General features: G+C 40.5%; 2 protein-coding genes across 8 annotated transcripts in view; one reads left to right on the forward strand and one right to left on the reverse strand.

Annotated features, from left to right (window-relative positions):
* The window catches only part of CENPP (centromere protein P), a 232,621-nt gene that overhangs the window by 148,418 nt on the left and 61,627 nt on the right, over positions 1–22,576 (reverse strand). The window lies entirely within an intron of this gene.
* Positions 383–21,902, forward strand: OGN (osteoglycin). 2 transcript variants are annotated; one of them, XM_058695982.1, is made up of 7 exons: positions 383–575; positions 1,556–1,734; positions 3,886–3,979; positions 14,394–14,552; positions 16,984–17,186; positions 19,149–19,244; positions 20,039–21,902. In XM_058695982.1, exons 1-7 carry the CDS (start codon positions 392–394, stop codon positions 20,207–20,209), a joined length of 1,086 nt encoding a protein of 361 aa, XP_058551965.1. In that variant the 5' UTR covers positions 383–391; the 3' UTR covers positions 20,210–21,902. The 2 variants fall into 2 exon arrangements, with proteins under 2 accessions (XP_058551965.1, XP_058551964.1); XM_058695981.1 differs by having other exon boundaries at positions 392–586; positions 1,488–1,734.

Genomic DNA, 22,576 nt, shown 5'->3' on the forward strand with positions numbered 1-22,576 from the left:
CAAACAAAAGTATCTTTTACCACCAAACTCCAAATTACAAATCAAATTTATTTTTTAAAAACTCTCACACTTGGATTTGTGTTATATGGAATTTGTTATATGGATGATTAAACTTGAAGATAATTTATGCTAAAACTAATTTTTGCATTGGAAATTTCTTGGCTGTGTCCTAACTGTGATACTAGAACAGTACTTTTACCCCTCACAAAATTAAGAGCACAGACTTTAGTTTGGTGCTTTATTTCACTGAAAACGCAGATGTTTTATCTCCTCGAAAAGCATTAAAATAAAAAGCATGACTTTCAAACTGTGTCCTCGCCATAAACGATATTCAGGAAACCTTAGCGTTTCTCACATGAGGTAATGTAGAAGCAGACCGCGCTGCAGACCCATGAGCACAGCTGGGGAGCCCTCACGCTGCATGGCCCGGGGAGGGTCTCCATGCAGGCGAACTGCACTCAGAGCGGCCGGTCACGAAGCTATGCAGCAGTCTGAAACTGATCCACCACCTTCCTCCTTGGGGCTAATACACAGGCATGAGCTTCCACTGACGAAAACCACAAAAACCTTCAAAAAAGCTACAACGGTAGGCTCTTCTTTCATGTATCATTTTACATATCGTTTAAGATGTGATTCTCAGTCTTCATAAATGCAAAGGCCACCTCTGATTTTTTATTTTTCAGTTACCTCGAACAACTGTTATCACTGTGTCACTTTGACATCCTGCAGGTGCTGCAAAGTCACAAAACCAGGCTTTTTAGCCACTGATTTGTGACAAACTGGCATCCACAATGCAGCACCAGCAATTCTGGGGGATTCTGTCTGAAATGTGCATCATTGACGAACCTAAGAGATTCCTCCCCATCTCCTTCCCCCAAATCCTTGATTACAGTTCTCTATTTCTTCTAGTCTGCAATACTATTTTTGTGTTTTTTGTAGTTTAAATTTAAAAACAATGTTATTAAATAAAAAGAGTATCTATGAAAACTGCAAAACTAAAAAAATCAGAAACATTTTCATATATCCTTTATCACCTAAAAGTGTTAATAACTACTTTTCATGTTAAACTTAAAGTTCCAAAACTCTTGGAACTTATAGAAACTCATACCATTACAAATCAAGAGTTCTTATAAAATAGCAAAGTTGAAATATGATATTTTTAACTCACATGAGGCAGGATCATGAGTCTTAACTATTTCTACTACAGGTATCCTAAGATTTCCGCTGCTTACAAGGACCTTGTTTACAGCATCTAACTATTAAGAAACTGAAATTATCAACATTACTTGGGTTTTGACAGAAAAAGAAATCAAACCACTTTCTGAGACTATTTTTAAGAATGCCACTGATACACAGAAACTTTCAGCATCTAATTAAAGATCACTAAGGGTTAAATACTTGTTCTCTGGCCCCTACTGCGTACACCCTGCCAAAAAGTCCTCTAAGCTTTTAAATAGTGCTTCGAAGGTCTGCGTTTTTACTTCCAGGGAAAAAGAGAGCAGTGTCCCGCAGTCAGCAGGCCACCAGCCCATGAACTCCGGCCCCTGGGCTTGTGCTAGCACGACGATGCTGCAGTCTGTGCTCCTCCTGCTCCTGTCCGTGCCTCCGATGAAGCTGGCACCAGCAGCTCAGCAGGACCCACGCATCACCTATCACTATGGGACAGATCATTCTGAAGAAACCCTGTTCAGTCAAGATTCTGAGGATAAACATCTGGACAGAAAAAATATTAAGGTACTTTATTTCTACTCTAAATTTAACTTCTGAAACAGTCACCCATTTAGATGCATGTTTTTGCTTTTTTGTTTAATGTGTCTGAAAAGGGGAAAGAAAAAGCACTTGTAAAGACTGAAAGTAATTCCAAAAACTGTCTCCAGGATTACACTTTGGGGAGGTATGCATGCCTCCCAAATTAATAAAAAAGAATCTATGGTAACCAAACAGTATCTATAGCAACCAAAACAAAATTTAAGGAAAACTAAACTTTAAGATGATCTCTTACTGGTTGAGGATTTCTAAGTAATGTTATAAAACGCCCTATATGTGCATATTATATTGCCTCCAAATAAAATAGGAGAAATTGTGTATTAGGAGAAGCAATCTTGGATTACCAGCTTAAGATTTATTAATTTAGGAAGAAGTGGTTCATGGAATTACATACTTATTTTGGGGTCTATAGCATTTCACTTACATATGCCAACTATGTAAGTTACCAAAAAATGAAAAACTCCTTAAGGTGGGGCTTAATTTTTAATCAGTTTCAACGACTCAGACTCTTATCAATTTGTATCAAGTGACTGTAAATTGTCCTTGAGTTAATTTTAATACAGGGATGACTTCATAACACATCTTTCGTACTCCACTTGCACAGGCTGAGTAATTACTCGCGGTTTTCTTGGCACGCAGAGATGAACGCTGGGTAAGGAAAAAGTTAATGCAGCACATAAGTATCTGGTCCTGCCTACGGTGTGTGCGTGTGCGTGTATGTGTCTCACATACACAGACAGAATGGAAAATGAAAAATGCAGCCAAATATATAACAATGTTGACTGCTTTTCTTCAGTGCACAATGACTAAATGTTAACACTGTAATTTCTTTCAATGGAGTTGGTTAATATGCTAAGTATTATTTTTGCCCAACATTAAGAGAAAAAAGATAGATATCACTAGTCATAGCTCCAGATTTTTAAAAAAGGCCTATCGTACCAATAAGCTATTGGCTCACATGGATGATTAGAATCTATCAATCAGTTAAAAAAAAAAAAAAAAAAAAACAAACCTTCAAAATTCCAGGGTCCCTAAAAAGTAGCTAGTAAGTTCTTTGCTTCTTCTCTCTACATTGCTTTAGAAGTCTATGCTCTTAATACAAATATAGGGACTAAGGTAACTGTGGAGCAGAGTAGAATTCAACAGTACTTAAGTGAAGGGGCTGTTCCAACAGAACCCACTTGGGAGAATAAAGGAGTCAAGATGGACATGAGGGGTAACATGATTCTGGAGGGCACAGACTGGGGCCCCATGCAACCTATGTTAGTCTAATGGCAGAAAATGTTCTCTCCCAAGATAGGAAAGAGTGATACAGACCCCCAGAGCAAACAGTCTGGACTGGGGGTCCAAATGGGGTAGGCAGAGGAGAATAAAAGGGCTCCAAGTGCCAGGGTGTTGTTCAGGCACGAGGTAATGAAGGGTCACTTGCAGAAGAGGCCAAAAGCTTACTCTATGTCCAACACATGCGACGTGACTAGTGCCTCAATCCTGTTGAACATGGTAGAATCTGGTATCAGGAACTCAATTAAGACAAGACCACACATGATCCCTGTGTCGTGGGATCCAGCCTTGCGTTGGGCTTCATGCTGAGCGTGGAGCCTGCTTAAGATTCTCTCCCTCTCTCCCTTTGCCCTTCTCTCCAGTTCTCTCTCTCTCAAATTAAAAAAAAAAAAAAAAGAAAGAAAGAAAGAAAGGAAGGAAGAAAAAGACAAGACCATAAAGAATAATTAAGAGACCTACCCTACATGAAGATGGTCTCATTTCAGGCTGCAACTCAGAAAAACTTTCATTCTGTGTTGGAGAGTTCCCTCCAGCTCCCATTTGGAATTTCAATATATTCAACATTTAGAAGGCAAAGGCACCGAGTTAGGGTTTTGGAGATTAAAAAAAAATTAAAAAGACCTGGTTCTTTTACTCAAGGAGTTGACAGTCTGGAGTACAAACAAGGTGAACAAATATTTACCTTATAAGTTTAATGAACAATACACAAAATCTTACTGTAGCACAAAAGAAATGCCACTATGACCATGAGAAGGCAGGTGTTGCCTATGACTCTCAGTTTTATAGTCAAAATCAGACTTTATCACACCTGATAACAAATTTTTATTTTTCAAATAGGAAAAAGAAACTGTGATATTACCCGATGAGAAAAGTGTTCAGTTACAAAAAGATGAGAGTGTAACACCACCATCCCCCAAAAAAGAAAGTGACGGTAAGTATGCATACCATGTCATCTCGTGTCTCACAAAGAACAGTCATAAATAGGTTATTATGGAACTTTATTCCTTAGAGTAATAAAAAATGGCCTTAGGATACAGTAAATTCAAACAGCGGAATTTTATCTCCAGTGATAACGTCAGCTGGTATGTTGGGAGTGCACATCATTTGCCATCCCACATTTTGTTTTTTTTGTTTTGTTTTTTTTTTCAACATATGAAATTTATTGTCAAATTGGTTTCCATACAACACCCGGTGCTCATCCCAAAAGGTGCCCTCCTCAATACCCATCACCCACCCTCCCCTCCCTCTCACCCCCCATCAACCCTCAGTTTGTTCTCAGTTTTTAAGAGTCTCTTATGCTTTGGCTCTCTCCCACTCTAACCTCTTTTTTTTTTTTTTTTCCTTCCCCTCCCCCATGGGTTTCTGTTAAGTTTCTCAGGATCCACATAAGAGTGAAACCATATGGTATCTGTCTTTCTCTGTATGGCTTATTTCACTTAGCCTAACACTCTCCAGTTCCATCCATGTTGCTACAAAGGGCCATATTTCATTCTTTCTCATTGCCACGTAGTACTCCATTGTGTATATAAACCACAATTTCCTTATCCATTCATCAGTTGATGGACATTTAGGCTCTTTCCATAATTTGGCTATTGTTGAGAGTGCTGCTATAAACATTGGGGTACAAGTGCCCCTATGCATCAGCACTCCTGTATCCCTTGGCCATCCCACATTTTGAATGACAAACATGGAACAGGAACATTCAAGAATAACCAAAGTACAAGTTTAGCCTCTACAGAGTGTGCTTCTGTCTATATAAAATCCCTTCAAGGAACAGTTATTTAACATCAACTATTTACAAATACTATGTACAGCCTGGGGGTAAGGGAAATAAAATATAATTCTTAACTTCAAGAAACTCACAGAAGACATAAAGATGGCTTATACATGAATAATTGTAATATACATTTTAATTAAAACAACAGAAAATGTACAAAACAACACAGTCCTCCTCAATAACTCCTATCTATTCGGTTTATTTTTGTTCTATCATGGAACAGCATTTCGCAGGACAACATGAAATAAAATCACACACTAATTAGTAAGACATCCCTTGCCCTTGGATAGGATGACTCAGCATCATAAAGATGTCAGCTCTTCCTAAATTTGTAACAATAAACTGCTTTAAAGAGCTGGTAAGGAGGATTCTCAAGTTCATGTAGAAAAATCAAACCTGCATGGAATCAGGTTTCAGGGAATCACTGAAAAATGGCAGGTATCTGCAGAAACCAGACATACTACATTAGAATATACTTCAATGTCTCTACACTTAAATACGTGTGATAGTGGTGTGTGAATAGCATACAAAATTCAGAAAAACAGAAACACATGTAGAAACTTAATATATAATAAATAAGGCATCTTAAATCACTTCTGAAGCAAAGATGGTATTTTTAAAGATTTTATTTTTAATCTCTACCCATCATGGGGCTCAAACTTACAACCCTGAGAACAAGAGTCACACGTTCCACCGACTGAGCCAGCCGGGAGCCCTACAGATGGTATTTTTTTAAAAATGGTGTTGAACCCTGAACGTAATATCACATTGTATGTTAACTGACTGGAATTTAAATAAAAACTTAAAAAAACTTTAAAAATAAATAAAATACGCTGTTGGACAAGTGAATAGTCAATGGAAAAGGGATACTGTTAGATCCACACTTTTCACAGAAAAATAAACCCCTCCAAATAAATTAGGGTCAAAACGTAAAAAGTGAAATGATATAAATACTAGAAGATAAACTGTGTGTGCAATGCCTCATAATCCAGAGAAAATAATAGAAAAGATCAATAAATTTGATCCCATGAAATGAAACTTTTCCATGGGAAACAGCATCATAAATGAAGTCAAGCACAACTGAAAAATGAGAAAAATAGAAAAAAAAGTTAATATCTCTAATTTATAAAGAACATATAAAAAGCCAGGAAAAAGAAAATGGCAAAAAATCCATTGGTAAAACCAGAAGATGAATAGGCAATTCACAAAGTGATATAAAAATGGCCCTTAAACATATGAGAAGACGTTCAATCTCACACATACAGAAATGGAGACACAAAGATTTTTAACCTATCTGATGGACAAAAATTAAAACTGTGACATTAAACCAATATAATCCATTGGCAAGGCCTTGGGGTATCAGAGACCCTCATACACTGCTGGCAGAAATACAAGTAAGTACCATGCTTTTGGACAGGAATTTGGCAATATCTAACAAGGCCGGTATGCACTTACTTTGTGACGTAGCAATCAACTTCTAGGAATTCACCCTAAAGATACACCTCCATGAGGGAGAAAATACATATGCAAACATCACTGGAATACTGCTTGCAAACACAAAACTCTGGCAACAATCTAACTGCCCAAACACTGAAGAGAGGTTGAATAATGTACGGCAAGTCCACACAAGGGCATACTATACAGTTGTAAAAATAAACAAGGAAGATCTCTATGAACTAACATGAAGTGATTTCCAGAATATATTATACGAGAAAACCCAAAGTGCAAAGGAGTAGCTACAGTATGCTGCCTTTCATCCAAGAAAGAAAGAGACACAAGAAAATATACATGCATCAGCTCACTTGTGTGAAACGACATTCAAGAAAGGTAATTTAATCGTGGCAACTAGTTACCCACAGGTTACTCACGGGACCAGGGGTGGCAAGGAGGGAGAGATGGATGTTGGTGGGGTGGGGGAACGGGAGTGTGGAACTTCTTTAAGTATACACTTTCTCTGTAGATTTGGTTTTATTTTTTTTTGTAAGATTTTATTTATTTACTTAAGTTTATTTGTGTGTGTGTGTGTGTGTGTGTGTGTGTGTGTGAGAGAGAGAGAGAGAGAGAGAGAGCGAGAGCACAAGTGGGAGAGGGACAGAGAGAGAGACAGAGGGAGACACAGAATCCAAAGCAGGCTCCAGGTTCTGCTATCAGCACAGAACCCGATGCGGGGCTCAAAACCACAGACTGTGAGATCATGACCTGAGCCAGAGTCAGACGCTCAACCAACTGAGCCACCCAGGCGCCCCTGTAGATTTGGCTTTGAACAAGGTTATCGTTCACATAGGTAAACAATTACATTTAGAAATAAAATATACAAGGATAAGATAAAAAAAAAAACTGACACACAAATAGAAGCAATTTCAGGGGCGCCTGGGTGGCTCAGTCGGTTAAGCAGCCGACTTCGGCTCAGGTCATGATCTCGCGGTCTGTGAGTTCGAGCCCCGCGTCGGGCTCTGTGCTGACAGCTCAGAGCCTGGAGCCTGTTTCAGATTCTGTGTCTCCCTCTCTCTGACCCTCCTCTGTTCATGCTCTGTCTCAAAAATAAATAAACGTTAAAAAAAAAAATGTTTAAAAAAACGAATAGAAACAATTTCATTTCAAATGAGTAACACACTAAAGTGAAAAGAAAAATTAACCCAAGTAACCCTTAAACACACTGTTTTGACTATGAAACTCCAGGATATAGACAAAACAGAATGGATAAACATTGACATTCCAGCAAGCAGGTTTCTTTTCCACGGCGATGCAGGTCCACAGCGATGAAACCCCTTAATGTGAGGCCTAGCACTGAGTGAGGTATATACGCTGGATAACTAGAGCCAGGTTTCTCGGTCAGAGAAGGTGCTACAGACGTGGTGGGGGAAGCCCAGAGTGAACACTGTGGAGCTGGACTGGAAGCAAGAGATCGGCACCAACTCGTGGTCTGTATGCAGATACAGAAATAGGTACAGGCACGCCTTGTTCTGCTGCACCTGGCTTCATTGCGCTCCACAGACACTGCATTTTTCACAAATGGAAGGTTTACGGCAACCGTGTATGGAACAAGTCTTTTGGCACCATTTTTCCAAACTTGTTCATCATTATTATATTTGTTTCGGTGATCTGTGATCTTTGATGTTACCATGCTAAGCTGAGGCACCGCGAGCCAAGCCATATAAGATGGTGAACTTAACTGATAAACTGATAACTGATAAACTGTTGTGTTCTGGCTGCTCACCTGTCCCCCCCTGCATCTCTGTCCCCCTCCTCAGGCCTCCCCATTCCCTGAGACACAACAGTACTGACATTAGGCCCACTCAGAACCCCACAATGGCCCCCAAGCGCTCAAGTGAAAGGAGGAGTCACGCGTCTCTCGCGTTCAATCACAAGCTAGAAAAGATTAAGCTTCGTAAGGAAGACAGGGCGAAACCCAAGACAGGCTGAAATCTAGGCCACTTGTGCCAAACAGGTAGCCAAGTTGTGAAGGCAAAGGAAGAGTCCTTGAAGGACACTGCACGCATGTGCCGCTCCAGTGGACACACGGGTGATAAGCAGGGGAAACAGCCTGACTGCTGATATGGAAGAAGTCTGGCTGGTCTGGATGGGAGATCAAAGCGGCCACGGCGTTCCCTTCAGCCAAAGCCTCGCCCAGAGCAAGGCCCAGACTCTTCGATCCGGCGAAGGCTGAGGAGGTAAGGAAGGAGCAGAAGAGGTAGGAGCTAGCAGAGGTTGGTTCAGGAGGTTTGGGGAAAGAAGCTCTCTCTGTGACGCCCAAGTGCAAGGTGAGGCAGCACGTGCTGACGCAGAAGCTGCCGGAATTATCCAGAAGATCTGGCCGAGAGGACTCAGGAAGGTGCTCACACTACACAGCAGACTTTCCATGTAGATGAAAGAGGCTTCTGCTGGAAGAAGATGCCGCCTAGGATTTTCATGGCTGGAGAGGAGAAGTCAGTGCCTGGCTTCAAAGCCTCCAGGGACAAGCGGACTCTGCTCAGGAGTGGATGCAGCTGGTGACTTGAGGTGGAAGCCAGGTGGAAGCTCACTGGCCATTCTGAAAATCCTAAGCCCGTAGCAATCACGCAAAATCTCCTCCGCCCGTGCTCTTTACTTGGAACAACAAAGCCTGGAGGACAGCAGATCTGTCCACAACACGGTTGACCGACTGGTTCAAGCCCACTGTTGAGACCTGCTGCTCAGGAGAAAAGATTCCTTCCAAAAGATTACTGCTCAAAGACATTGCGCCTGGTCACCCAAGAGCTCTGATGGAGACGAGCAATGAGATTACTGTTGCTTTCATGCCTGCTGCAACACCACCACCATTCTGCAGCCCATGGATCGAGGGGTAATTCTGACCTCCAAGTCTCATTAGTTAAGAGACACCTTTCGTGAGCTCATAGCTGCCACACACGATGATTGCTCTGATGGATCTGGGCAGAGTAAACTGAAAACACCCTGGGAAGGAGTCACCATCCTAGATGCCATGAAGAACACTGGGGATTCATGGGAAGAGGTCACGATTCAACATGAACAGGAGTTGGGAAGAAGCTGGTTCCAGCCCCAGGGAGGACTTTGAGGGGTTCAGGACTCCAGGGGAGGAAGTCACTGCAGACGTGTGGAAACAGGAGAACCGGAAGCAGAAGGGGGGCCTGAAGACGGCAGGGAGCTGGGCCAAGCTCCCTGGGAGCTGGATAAAACTCCAACGGATGGGGACTTGCTTCCCGTGGATGAACAAAGAAAGTGGTGTCCTGAGACGGAGTGTGCTCCTGGTGACGATGCTGTGAAGAGTGTCAAAATGACAACACGGAATTGAGAATATCACACGAACTTAGCTGACAGAGCAGCGGACAGGGTGTGACAGGATAGACTCTGGTTTTGAAAGAAGTTCTGTGTGTAAAATGCTACCAAACAGCATCACGTGCTACAGAGAAATTGTTCTTGAGAGAAGAGTCAGTCAACGTGGGAAACGTCACAGTTGTCTTATTTTCAGAAATGGCCACAGCTGCCACCACCCTGTAGGGTCAGCAGCCATCAACATCAAGCAAGACCCTCCACCAGCAAAAAAATCGTGGCTCGCTGAAAGCTGAGATGATGGTTAGCATTTCTTAACAGTAGAGTGTTTTTTTTTAATGTTTATTTATTTTTTGAGAGAGGAGAGAGCGATCAGGGGAGGGGCAGAGAGAGGGGGACAGACGATCCAAAGTGGGCTCTGTGCTTGACAGCAGACAGGCCAATGCAGAACTCGAACTCACAAACCAGGAGATCATGACCTGAGCCAAAGTCAGACGCTTAACTGACTGAGACACCCAGGCTCCCCAACAATAGAGCATCTCTAATTAAGGTATGAACACTGTGTCGTTAGATATACTACTACTGCACCCTTCACAGACCACAGTATGGTGTAAACACAACGTTTATAGGCACCAGGAAACCAAAAGTTCATCTGACTTGTTTATTGCAATATTCACTTTACTGCAGTGGAACCAAATGTACAATTTCTCTGAGGTTTGCCTGTATACACGTTTGTCTCTATGTGAGAGTATATGTGTATATATGCACATGAGGTGTGTGTGTGTATGTATGTATTTATCTATGTCCATATGTAAGAATGTACGTATATGTCTATGCCACATATCCCACATATATATGTGTATATTAAATACAGAAAAACAGACAAATACACATACATATATTTCCCATCCCTCCTTGTGGAAAGAGCCTAGAAGCAATGAGATGCTAGCAGCAATGAGCACATCAACATTCAAATCTTGGTTTCTAAATATCAGTCTCCACAAAAAGAAACCAATACTCCTTGAAGAAATAACTGATATCAGGCTTGGGGCAGGGAAAAGGCAAGACTGCTCTGAGACATCTTATTATGCCAAAAAATAAGAGAGTTCTTAAAGAGTAATGGGGATATTTAACATTTTAATCAATCAAAATTATTTTTCAAAATGTAGGTATAAATTTGTAAGCGACATACAAGACCTGCACACTGAAATCGAGACAACTATGCTGAGAGAAATTAAAGACAACCTAAAAATATGGATATATTATGTTCAAGGACCAGAAAACTCAGTATCATTAAGATGTCAATTTTTCACAAATTTATTTATAGGATTTAACTCAATCCCAATTAAATTTTTACCAGTCTTTTTGAAATTAAGAGGCTGACTCTGAAATTTATGTGGAAATGCAAAGAGCTTAGAATAGTCATAACAATGTTGAAGAATACAGTTGGAGGATTTACACCACCTGATATGAAAACTTACTATAATGCTACAGGAAGCAAGTCATTGTGGCATTAGCATAAAAATAAGCAAGTAAACAAGCTAAGTTGGTTGAGCTTCAGACCCTTGATTTCCTGCGGTCAGATCATTCCAGAGGTCATGATCTCTGGCTCCATGCTCAGCGTGGAGTCTGCTTAAGATTCTCTTTCTCTCCCTCTCTCTCTCTCTCTCTCTCTCTCTCTCTCTCTTCCCCTCCCTCCCTCCCTCCCCTCCCCCCTCCTCGTGTGTGCTCTCTTTCTCTAAAGATAAACATACATATATGGACAAAAATGAAAACAAAAACAAAAAACAAGTAAATCAGCAAAACAGAATACAGTCCAGGAATACATTTACACAATAGGGTCAACTTTTGTTTGTTTGTTTGTTTTTTACAATGGTGTCAATGAAATTCAATGGGGAAAGGATATCATTTCAAAAAATGGTACTGAAAAACTTGAGAGCTGTAAGTTAAAAAGATGAACTTTCCTGACACCATATATAAAAATTAACTCAAAATGGACCTCAAACCTAAACATCAAGAGCTAAGACTATACAACCTTCAAAAAGAAAACCTAGGATAAGATAGTGGTTGGCAAAGATTTCTTAAATATAGGACAAATAGCACAAACCATAAAGGAATCAACTATTCTTCATGAAAATAAAAAATATTTGCTATTCAAAAGACAATGATAAGAAAACAAAAAGACAAGCCACATAAAGGAAAACATTTGCTAAACATAAATCTGAGAAACAACTTGTATTTACAATATAAACTCTTATAATTCAGTGACAATAATACAAAATCACCATTTAAAAATAGGTAAATGAGGGGCGCCTGGGTGGCGCAGTCGGTTAAGCGTCCGACTTCAGCCAGGTCACGATCTCGCGGTCAGTGAGTTCGAGCCCCGCGTCGGGCTCTGGGCCGATGACTCGGAGCCTGGAGCCTGTTTCCGATTCTGTGTCTCCCTCCCTCTCTGCCCCTCCCCCGTTCATGCTCTGTCTCTCTCTGTCCCAAAAATAAATAAAAAACATTGAAAAAAAAAATTAAATAAATAAATAAATAAATAAATAAATAAATAAATAAAAATAGGTAAATGAGTGGCTCAGTTGTTTGAGCATCCAACTTTGGCTCAGGCTCATGGGTTCGAGCCCCACATCTGGCTCTCTACTGTCAGGTCAGAGCCTGGAGCCTGCTTCAGATCCTCTATGCTCCTCTCTGCCCCTCCCCCACTCATGTGCTCTCTGTCTCAAAAATAATAAATATTAAAAAAAAAAAGGGGGGGCAAATGGGGGGGGCTCCTGGCTGGCTCAGTCAGTTAAGCAACTGACTTTGGCTCGGGTCATGGTCTCGTGGTTCATGGGTCTAAGCCCTGCATCAGGTTCTGTGCTGACAGCTCAGAGCCTGGAGCCCGTTTCAGATTCTGTGTCTCCCTCTCTCTGCCCCTCCCTGCTCATGCTCTGTCGCTCTCAAAAATAGATGAACATTGAAAAAAAATTTAAAATAGGCAAATGATATGAACATTCTACCACAAAAATATGTGGATGGTAAATAAGTTTATAAAAAATTGCTCAGCACATCAGTCATTAGGAAAATATAAATTAAAACACAAGATACCACAACATGCCTTACGTGAAAAGTCTAACAGTACCGAACGCGCACGAGGATGTGGAGTAACTAGAATCCTTCTGCTCTGAAGGGACTATAAAATGGCATAACCTTTAAGGAAAACAGTGTGGGACCTTCTTCAAAAGCTACACACCTATAAGATGGCCCAGCCATTCTGCTGTTAGGTATTTACTAAAGAGAAACGCAAGTATCACAACCACAAAAATTCTACATAAATGTTCACAGCAGCTTTCTAAGAAATAGTCAAAAACTAAAAACCCAAATGCCCATAAGGAAGGACTATATAAGCTGCATATATTAATACAATGAAATACTATTCGGTAATAAAGAGGAATGAATTGCTGATATGCAGAGAGGAAGAAGCTCGATGAGAGGATATACTGCTTCGTTCTCTTGGAAATGCCAACTGCTGTGAATGGACAGAAAGCAGACCAGAGTGGTTGCTGGGAGGGACGGATTACAAAGAGCATGACAACACTCTGGGGTGATGACTACGTCAATTACTTCAATTGCAATAATGGTTTCGTGGGCATATACATAATGCTGAAAACATAAATTACACAAGTGAAATATGTGTAATTTATTAAGTGTCATTTAAATAGAACACAGGTGCGACAGAAAAAAAAAAGCTTAAAAGAGTTCACACTGGCTGATCTGTGACGATTTGATGATCAAAATAAATATGATGGTAACTTATTATGACCCATGGGATAAGGAATTCATAAGTTCATACTCAACTGATAAAACTAAATAAATATGAAGGGAATGTTCCATGCTGCACCAGCTGTCAACTAACGTAAAAAAAATGATGGAATTAGAAAATCATAATTTGAAACTATCCTAGTAACAAACAATTCAGGTAAGAACCATCAATAGATAAAATTACTGGGTGGCAGTTTGGTGACAGACCAGATGTTTAGCAGCTCCAAGTATTTTCTCAGAAGATACTCCCAAATGACAGACGAAAGAGAGCATCATCAAGGAATGGGACAAGCAGACAGCACATGCTTCCCACTACCCAGCACGGCAGAGCCAACACCATTTCCATCGTATTCCTATCAAAAATTAGGAACCTCAGACAAACCCTAATTGAAAGACATTCTACAAAATAAATGCCCCCCAAAATAAAATGTTTTTAAAATTCAAAAATTTTAAAGTTATGAACAACAAAGACTAAGGCATTGTTCCAGGCTGAAGAAGATAAAGAGGTATGATGAGGATATACAGTGGGGTCCCTGCTGTTTCCGTGACACTCTCATGTCCAAGTGCATAGTCTGCTTGCTTACCTGGTATTTTATAAGCTCCTTAGCTACGGTCATCCATCTGCAATGTGTCTGTGCCAAACCAAGTGATGAATCAAGCTTATGTTTGTTTACCTTATGTTCTGCTTTATGAACATTAAGTATTCAAATCAGAAAATGTAAATCAATTCAGCAATTAAATGTTCAGTGCTAAAATGATAGAGAATAAAAAACATATGGGGTTACAGGATCTAAAATAAGATCCTGGTCAGTTATCAGGTACAATACAGGTCACTGGCTAACACAACCATGATACCTTCCTGCTATCACCTTTAATTCTGTAAAATATTTTTTCAGATTAGTGAGAAAACTCATGATAGCAATAATTTTACCACTAGAGGACAAAAGTTTTTAAATTACAGTTTATATTTTTATGATTTTGTTTCCCGACTTAGAAATGCCCACATGCCTGTTGTGTGTGTGTTTAAGCGGCTCTGTGTACTGTGAGGAGGTTGACATTGATGCCGTACCACCCTTGCCGAAGGAGTCAGCCTATCTTTACGCACGATTCAACAAGATCAAAAAGTTGACGGCAAAAGATTTTGCAGATATCCGTAAGTTAACTTTACATAAAATAATTCACGCTAACTCATGTTAGTGCTAGCCTCATAAAACACAAGCGTCTCGGCACCTGTGGCTGTCACATCTAGGGTAGTCACCGCTGGAGTGTTTAAGTATCCACCACACTTCACAAACAGCCACAGGCTTGTTGGTGACTCCTTTCCACTCCATTCAAAGGTCCCCATCACCCACCTTTCTTTACTGGTGCCTTTCATGTCGATGTTGACAGCCCATCAAACATATAGGCGATGACGCCTTCTTAGCCGTAGGACTCTGAGATCTGTTTGCCTCGGTCCATCAGGAGCACCAGTATGACCAATGTGCTTCTCCAACCTGAATGCCTTCTTCACAATGCTGCCACCACAATAAAAGCAGAAAGTCTCCTTTTCCTTGCTTTAACTCAAGGTTCTAAAACCTGGCTGAATACTAAACCCATGTGGGGAAATATTGTAAAAAACAATGGTACCAGGCCCTAGTCTTCAGAGACTTCAACTGAGGTCTGGGGAGAGGCCCAGGTGTCATCATGAAATACCACCCAACATCTCACATGGTTCTCATGTGGAACTAATGCATTTCACTCCTTCCCAGGATGCTTCTGGCATCCCGTCAAACCGCACAACAGCTTGCCTCCAGGGCACTGCTATGAGCACAGCACAACCCTCCACTTCTCTGGTGCCAAGTCCCTGAAGAAAATCCCACCAAACATGCACACTGGCCCCACTACACATTTATGAGATTAACTGGAACAGCATTCATGCTGCAGCTGGTGGCTCCCAAGTGACCCTAGTACAGTTGTTCCTTATCACTTCTGGACTCCACACCTACACACTCACCTATGTGGTCACATGCATTTGTGACCCCAAAATCAGTACATGAAACACTCCCACAGTCATTTGCAGACACGTACACAGTGGCAGAACACTGGTTACCTAGCCGCAGCTGAACAGGGTGACCTCTGCCATTTTGTTTCAGCTCTTACACTGTGAGGTGTCCTGTTCAGTCTACTTATGGCCACATTTTCTACATTTTTGTGCTTTTTGCTATTTAAAATGCTCCCCAAGTGCAGTGCCTAAGAGCTGTCCAGTGTTCCCAAGTTGCCTCACAGGGAAAACACTGCGTAGGTAATCTTCATTCAAGTGTGACCCACAGAACTGAGGCTGTGAGTTCAATGTTAATATATCAACAATACACACTAACTGCAATGCTCTTAAAAAGAAACACACGGGGGGCACCTGGGTGGCTCAGTTGGCTAAGCATCCAACTTCAGCTCAGGTCATGATCTCGTGGTTCATGAGTTCGGGCCCCACATCGGGCTCTGTGCTGACAGCTCAGAGACTGAATCCTGCCTCAGATTCTGTGTCTCCCTCTCTCTCTGCCCCTCTCATACTCATTCTCTCTCTCTCTCTCTCTCTCTAAAATAAATGAAAAAAACATTAAAAAAAAAAAGAAACATAAAATTTTGTACTAACTGGTTGACAGAAATGTGTGACCAGAGGCTCAAAGGAGCCTAACCCTTTATAGTCCCTGGGAGCAAGGGTCCATATTCACTAATTCAGTGTCTGCAGTAACTACCTCAAATATGGAATGAGAAGCAAGGTTTCCTCAGCATCCCAGACAAATAAAAGTCACACACACACACACACACACACACACACACACACACACACACACTGAATTTCTCTCTCAGTCTGCATCACTTTAACAAATTCGGGAACACTTCTGTTTGTTGTTGTTAAGCAATAAGGCATAGAGAGATTAAGAATATATCTACAATCACAATGCGACATTCTGTGGAAAAGTCCAAAACAATACCTACAATGATTCTACTCAATCAAATGTAATGCTTCTGGCGCCTTTGCGGCTCAGTTGTTGAGCATCTGACTACGGCTGAGGTCATGATCTCATGGTTCGTGAGCTCAAGCCCCGCATCGGGTGAGCCCCGCTCTTCTCTCCCTCCCTCTTTCTCTCTGCCTCTTGTGGGATATTCTCTCTCTCTCTCTCTCTCTCTCTCTCTCTCTCTCTCTCTCTCTCTGCCCCTCACTCAATTGCGCCCTCTCTCTCTCTCAAAAAAAAAAAAAAAAGTCATGCTTAGTTCCCATGATTTGCAACCACAGTTTGTTTCGAACCACCTCAGCATTCTGGGGATTCAAACACTGACGGATGGAAGGACTCCATTAACTGTAAGTTCCCTTCCAACCCTGAGACTCCAGGGCTCAAGAGAGAAAGGCCATCGGTGTCAAGCACAGAGGGATGCTCACTATTCATTCAACAAAATTTACTGACCTACTCGTTACAGACACTATTAGATACTAAAAATAAAAGGTGTTTGAATGACCTGATACACCAGTGCTTCTTCTTCAGTCCACATAAATGAGACTTTAACTTTATATTTTTTGTATATTTTCTGTATATTTTTCCTTCAAGCTAACTTAAGAAGACTTGATTTCACGGGAAATTTGATTGAAGATATAGAAGACGGTACTTTTTCAAAACTTTCTCTGTTAGAAGAACTTACGCTAGCTGAAAATCAACTACTGAAACTTCCAGTTCTTCCTCCCAAGCTTACTTTATTTAATGCAAAATACAACAAAATCAAGAGTAGAGGAATCAAAGCAAATACATTCAAAGTAAGTTTTGTATACTGTGACCACACACAGTATCAGTTTTATACAACCAATGGTAATATGATAGAGAAACTCTGGTCTAAAATTTTGTTTTATATTTTAAAACTGTTTTTACAAGTGCCAGAAAATACAGTTCCAAAAGTAAATGCTCAATTTTACTTCTACCACTTAAAAGTATTAGCCCATAAAATTCTGTAGGTAGCCCTTCTTTTGAATTCCACAACGGCACCTAGTACAAAATTCTATATACAGTACAAATTAAATACACTTCTTCATTTAGAAACTCAAGAAAACCTATGTACAGGAAAAAGGGAAGGTGATCTACTCTGACTTACATAGCCAGCTTGTGTCCAAATGCACAGTCTACGGCGAAATTACCGCCTCAGCCGAGACCTGCACAGGTGATATACTCATTCCCAGTCCTGGAAGAAGCCCCAGATAAACAGATGATTGGGCTGCTACTGGCAGCAGACCTCATTCATAAGTAAGGTTTGTGGCTTCTAATGCTAACATCTAATAGAAACACTATGAAATATTATCAAGTTTGTAACAATCACACAAAGGTACAATTAGTCCACATGTACAATCTGTCAGAAAATGTAAAAATATTCCATTTTCCTTTTCTTCCTGTTTACACTTAAGGAATCCCTTTTCAGTTGTAAGGGACACTGTGAAGGCACATCACAGTGCCTCAGAAGTTAAGGGATTATTAGGAGACTTTTCAAAACAGGACTCACTTTAAAAATAAAAAACCTTTACAATTTGAAGATATAGTAATTTCAGCTGGTAAGCCTTTGACTGACATATTAAAGACCTACAGGAGCTGATCAACGCTTCACAGACGGAGTGTTTGAGTGCTCTGAACTTTACACATGCTTTCCATCTTGAAGCCCTATTATAAAATGATACACAGTAATGGTCTACTGATCAGGAAGAGTAACTCAATACAGACCAGGAGGGGAAAGTCATACGTTGCTAAATATTTAATAAATTACCCTGGAAACATCTCACGACCAAGTGCGTCTCTTAGGAGCACAGGCACAAAGCATTCTATCGTGCACCATTTTACTGCATTTCACAGACACTGCACTCTTTACGAACTGAAGGTTTGGGCTGACTCCGCAGTGAGCAAGTCCAGTGGTGCCCCTTTGCTAACAGAGTTTGCTCACTGTGTCTCCAGGTCACATTTTGCTAATTCTTGCACTATTTTAAACTTTTTCATTATTATTACATTTGTCACGGTGATCTGTCATTAGGGATTACAACTCCCTGAAACGTCAGATGATGGCTAGCCTTTTTAGCAATAAATTATTTTTAATTAAGGTATGCACATTGATTTTTAGACATAACCTACTATATCATAGTGTAAACATAACTTCATATGCGATGGGAAACCAAGAAATACACTGGGCTCACTTCATTGCAATATTCGCTTTATTGTGGTGGTTCCTCCGGAACCGAACCCACGTTATGCCCAAGATATGCCTATATTCATTTTGCTAGAAACTGGTGGAGGTGAAATGAGAAGTTCTAAAGGTTCAAGAGAGGTTATGGCAGCACCAGGATCCAAGCTCAATCCTGCATAGGAAATGACCTTACTAGCTGTTCACGAGACAAGTCAAATGGCCCCAGCAGCTAGCATGAGGTCTGAGGCTAGGAGCGGCTGGGTACTCAGTGGTTAGATGAGTGGAGAGAAATGTGGGGGTGCAGCAGGACTTTATCACCCTTCATAAAGGCCCAAAATACACTACTTGGGAAACAAAAAAAAACCCTTAAAACCAAATAACTACCAAAGCAGCAATTGATAGTACTGATTACCAGGACCTCTGTACACATGTGTACACATATGTGTATATGCATGTACACGTGCACACATGTAGACGCATGTGCATATATCATAGTTTGAATCCTGTGAAAATGAACTGACCTCAGTGATGATCAAGCAGAAGTAACTTCTCCTTACAGAAACTGAACAACCTCTCCTTCCTGTACTTGGACCACAACGCCCTGGAATCTGTGCCTCTTAATTTACCAGAAAGTCTACGTGTAATTCATCTTCAGGTAGGACTGCTCTTTTCATAATATCTGATGATGTGAATGTAAATTACTATTAGTCAATGTTATGACTCATTAGGAAGCTCATTTATCTACATGTAAATTATGCCCATCAAATATTACTAACTCGGTGGCCTGAGAGCCCCACCCCACCCCGCCCAAAGAGGCCCAGAGCCTCCGAGCCCCCAGAGGACCCGCAACCGAGGTGTGAGGTCTGCCCTTAGAGTGGGCTCTGTTGCCAGGCGTGCACGCGGCATCTCCTAGTTAATGTGACACATGGATCCGAGGCATCTGCGGGTGGGGGGGCGCTACGACCTCTGGTTGGTGTCTCTTTGTCCAACAGCAGTGGACACTGTCCAGTTGATCTCATGTTGAGGTAACAGAAGAGTGAAGAGGAACTGAGAGGAACTAAAATTGGTCTTCCAGCATCACAGCATTTCCCATTTGTCCTGTTTCTTTCTGTAAAGGGACATTTAAGGACACGGTGCCCATTCCGAGTTGACACTCAAAAGCAGGAGAGTCTTTCCAGCCAGTATAATCTTATTTATGCTTAGAGCTTTCTGCTACATGGATGTTACTGTAAGAGCAAGCAATCTGTCTTCCAAAGCAACACTGCAGACTTAAACTGCAGGGGTGAGGGGACTCAGATTGCACAGAGGGTTTTATTACCCTGAGGATACACAGGATGTACAGTATTTTAAAAACCACTTTTTAGATAGAATATTCTGTAAGATCCCATCACATAGAATACAAAAGGTAGATTTCAAATTTCTGAACAATTTTTCCCTTTTATTTTCTAGTTTAACAACATAACTTCAATCACAGATGATACATTCTGCAAGGCTAACGACACCCGTTACATTCGGGACCGCATTGAAGAGATACGCCTGGAGGGAAACCCCATCATCCTGGGAAAGCATCCCAACAGTTTTATCTGCTTGAAAAGATTGCCTGTAGGGTCATACTTTTAACCACTATCAATGCAGCATATAAGCTAAAGTACACACATGCATATAATCTGTCTCAACAGTGCCTAAAGCATAAATATTTAATATTAACTTTGTGTCCCATGATGAAGGAATTTTATGTTTTAAACAAAGATGTTCACAAATCTTACACATAACAAGCAAAATGTAAAACTGAATCCTGAAGTTCAAAACAAAGTCATGTGAAAATATTTAAGCAGCATTACAAAATCCTCATAGTTTATACCATGGTGCCATTTAAAAGGTATGTTTTTATATAAACACCCCAATTTAAGAAGCACTATTTCCATTACTAATGACATGAAAGGGTAAGTCCAAAAAAACTTCCAACTGCTGATCTTTCCAGACCTTTACTTGATCCCTAAAGCACTTAAGGACGATGTTCCAAAAACTTTGAAAGCTAAGTGTTTCCAGTGATCTCCCGTTTTTCTGTTATGATACACACATTTTTCATTATGAAGCAGGAACTTGTTTCCTTTCTATTAAGGCAGTTATTATATGTTTACTTAGCCTGAGAAATAGTGAACAGTCTCATACCTAGGCAAAACTTTCCAAATAAAGCGTAATTTCACTCTCCGATAAAGACCTAACAGAGTAATGTCCAAAGTTATTCTGCTTTGTGGTCACACAGTTAAAGGCTTTAGCAAAACAGCACACATTTTTCCTTTCTCTAAATATTAAAATTCTAAGTCTACCATATAACATTTTAAGGAGTCAAGCAGAACAAAATCAAGTATGCTCATAAAAAACCTGAATGTTCATCCCATATCTCAGAAAATACCTATAAAGTTCTCCATTGTAAAGACTTTCAAATACGATAAATATGGAAAAATATTTTCTTTTTACCACCATAGGGATGAGAATCTCATCAATAAATCTGTCCAAATGTAAGACATGAAAACAGTCAATTTAGTGGTGTTACTGAACACTACCTCCCCCCACCCCCCAACCCATACGCATCATACTCATGCCAACTGCCTATCCATTCACAGGAAAGCTTCTGAGCAACATTTCCTACAGACCCATGATTAACTGGTCATTGAACAGTGTAAGTCCACCTTCGATCTAATAGTGATAACTTATGAGGAAACAATGCTGCCAGATTAAAGATCCTAAAATAACCTTCCTCTTGCCCAAAATCCACTCAGAAGTCTTAGCCTCCTTATCACATTGGGGTTACATCCAAAATTATCAGTGCTTTAGACACACGAGTCCGAACTGTGCATATGAAAATTTCCAATATTGTTTCCAACATAAATAATACATTAGAATCAAGTTGGTCTCTGTACACCAATCCCAGAACAGTTATTCATATTTTAAAGCATTTGCTTCTGTTTTTCCCTACACAGAATGAGCTCCAGTTTTTCCATTTTTCCCCCATTTGTCAAGGTTGACCCCAAGATAAGCTTTTCTCATTGAAACATCTATGATCTCTCAAGGCCACAATTAGTCCTATACCACTTACTAACTCATTTGCTGATTTTATTTTGGTAATTGGTAATCATAACTATATACTGCTTTCTCATTATTTTGTGTGCATGCCTCATTTCTCTGTGACTGAAAGCTCACAGAATACATCCAATATTCCCTTTATACCTTGAAAGTGCTTACTATAATATTGAGCACATCTGGATTGAATATACAATGAAAAGTACAAAATAAAATTCATTTAAACAGAGAGCTCTCTTTCATTTGGAAAAATAGAATCTTAAACTATCACAGTCTTGAATAAATCAATGGAAATAAATTATAACTTTATCTGGATAAAAATAAACTGGATAAAGGACAGCTGAGTGTTGGGGATACCAGGAAAAGCCATCAGAGGAGACTTCTCTCATGTTTCCAGACGTAGCACTATATTCTTTACCTAACTAAACTCACAGAGGAAAAAACACCTTAACTCAAATTTTAGAGAATTCAAGAATTCTGTGGTGTCCACAACATAATTAGGAAAGAGCACTAGTAAAAGGTCTAAATTACAGAATTATCTTTAATTTTTTTTTAATGTTTATTTTTGACAGAGAGACACAGTGTGAGCAGGGGAGGAGCAGAGAGAGAGGAAGACACAGAATCTGAAGCAGGGTCTAGGCTCTGAGCTGTCAGCAGAAAGCTCGACGCTGGGCTTGAACTCCAGAGCTGTGAGATCATGACCTGAGCCAAAGTTGGACATTCAACCAACTAAGCCACCCAGAAGCCCCAGAATTATCTTTAAAGGACAATTTCAGTGCCACCTTGCTGGCTCAGTCGATTAAGCATCCGACTCTTGATTTTGGCCCAGTTCGTGATCTCACAGTTCATAAGACTGAGCCCCACATTGGGCTCTGCACTGACAGCATGAAGCCTGCTTGGTTG

Source organism: Neofelis nebulosa, chromosome 12 (assembly GCF_028018385.1).
Source record: "Neofelis nebulosa isolate mNeoNeb1 chromosome 12, mNeoNeb1.pri, whole genome shotgun sequence".
Taxonomy (NCBI): Eukaryota; Metazoa; Chordata; class Mammalia; order Carnivora; family Felidae; genus Neofelis; species Neofelis nebulosa.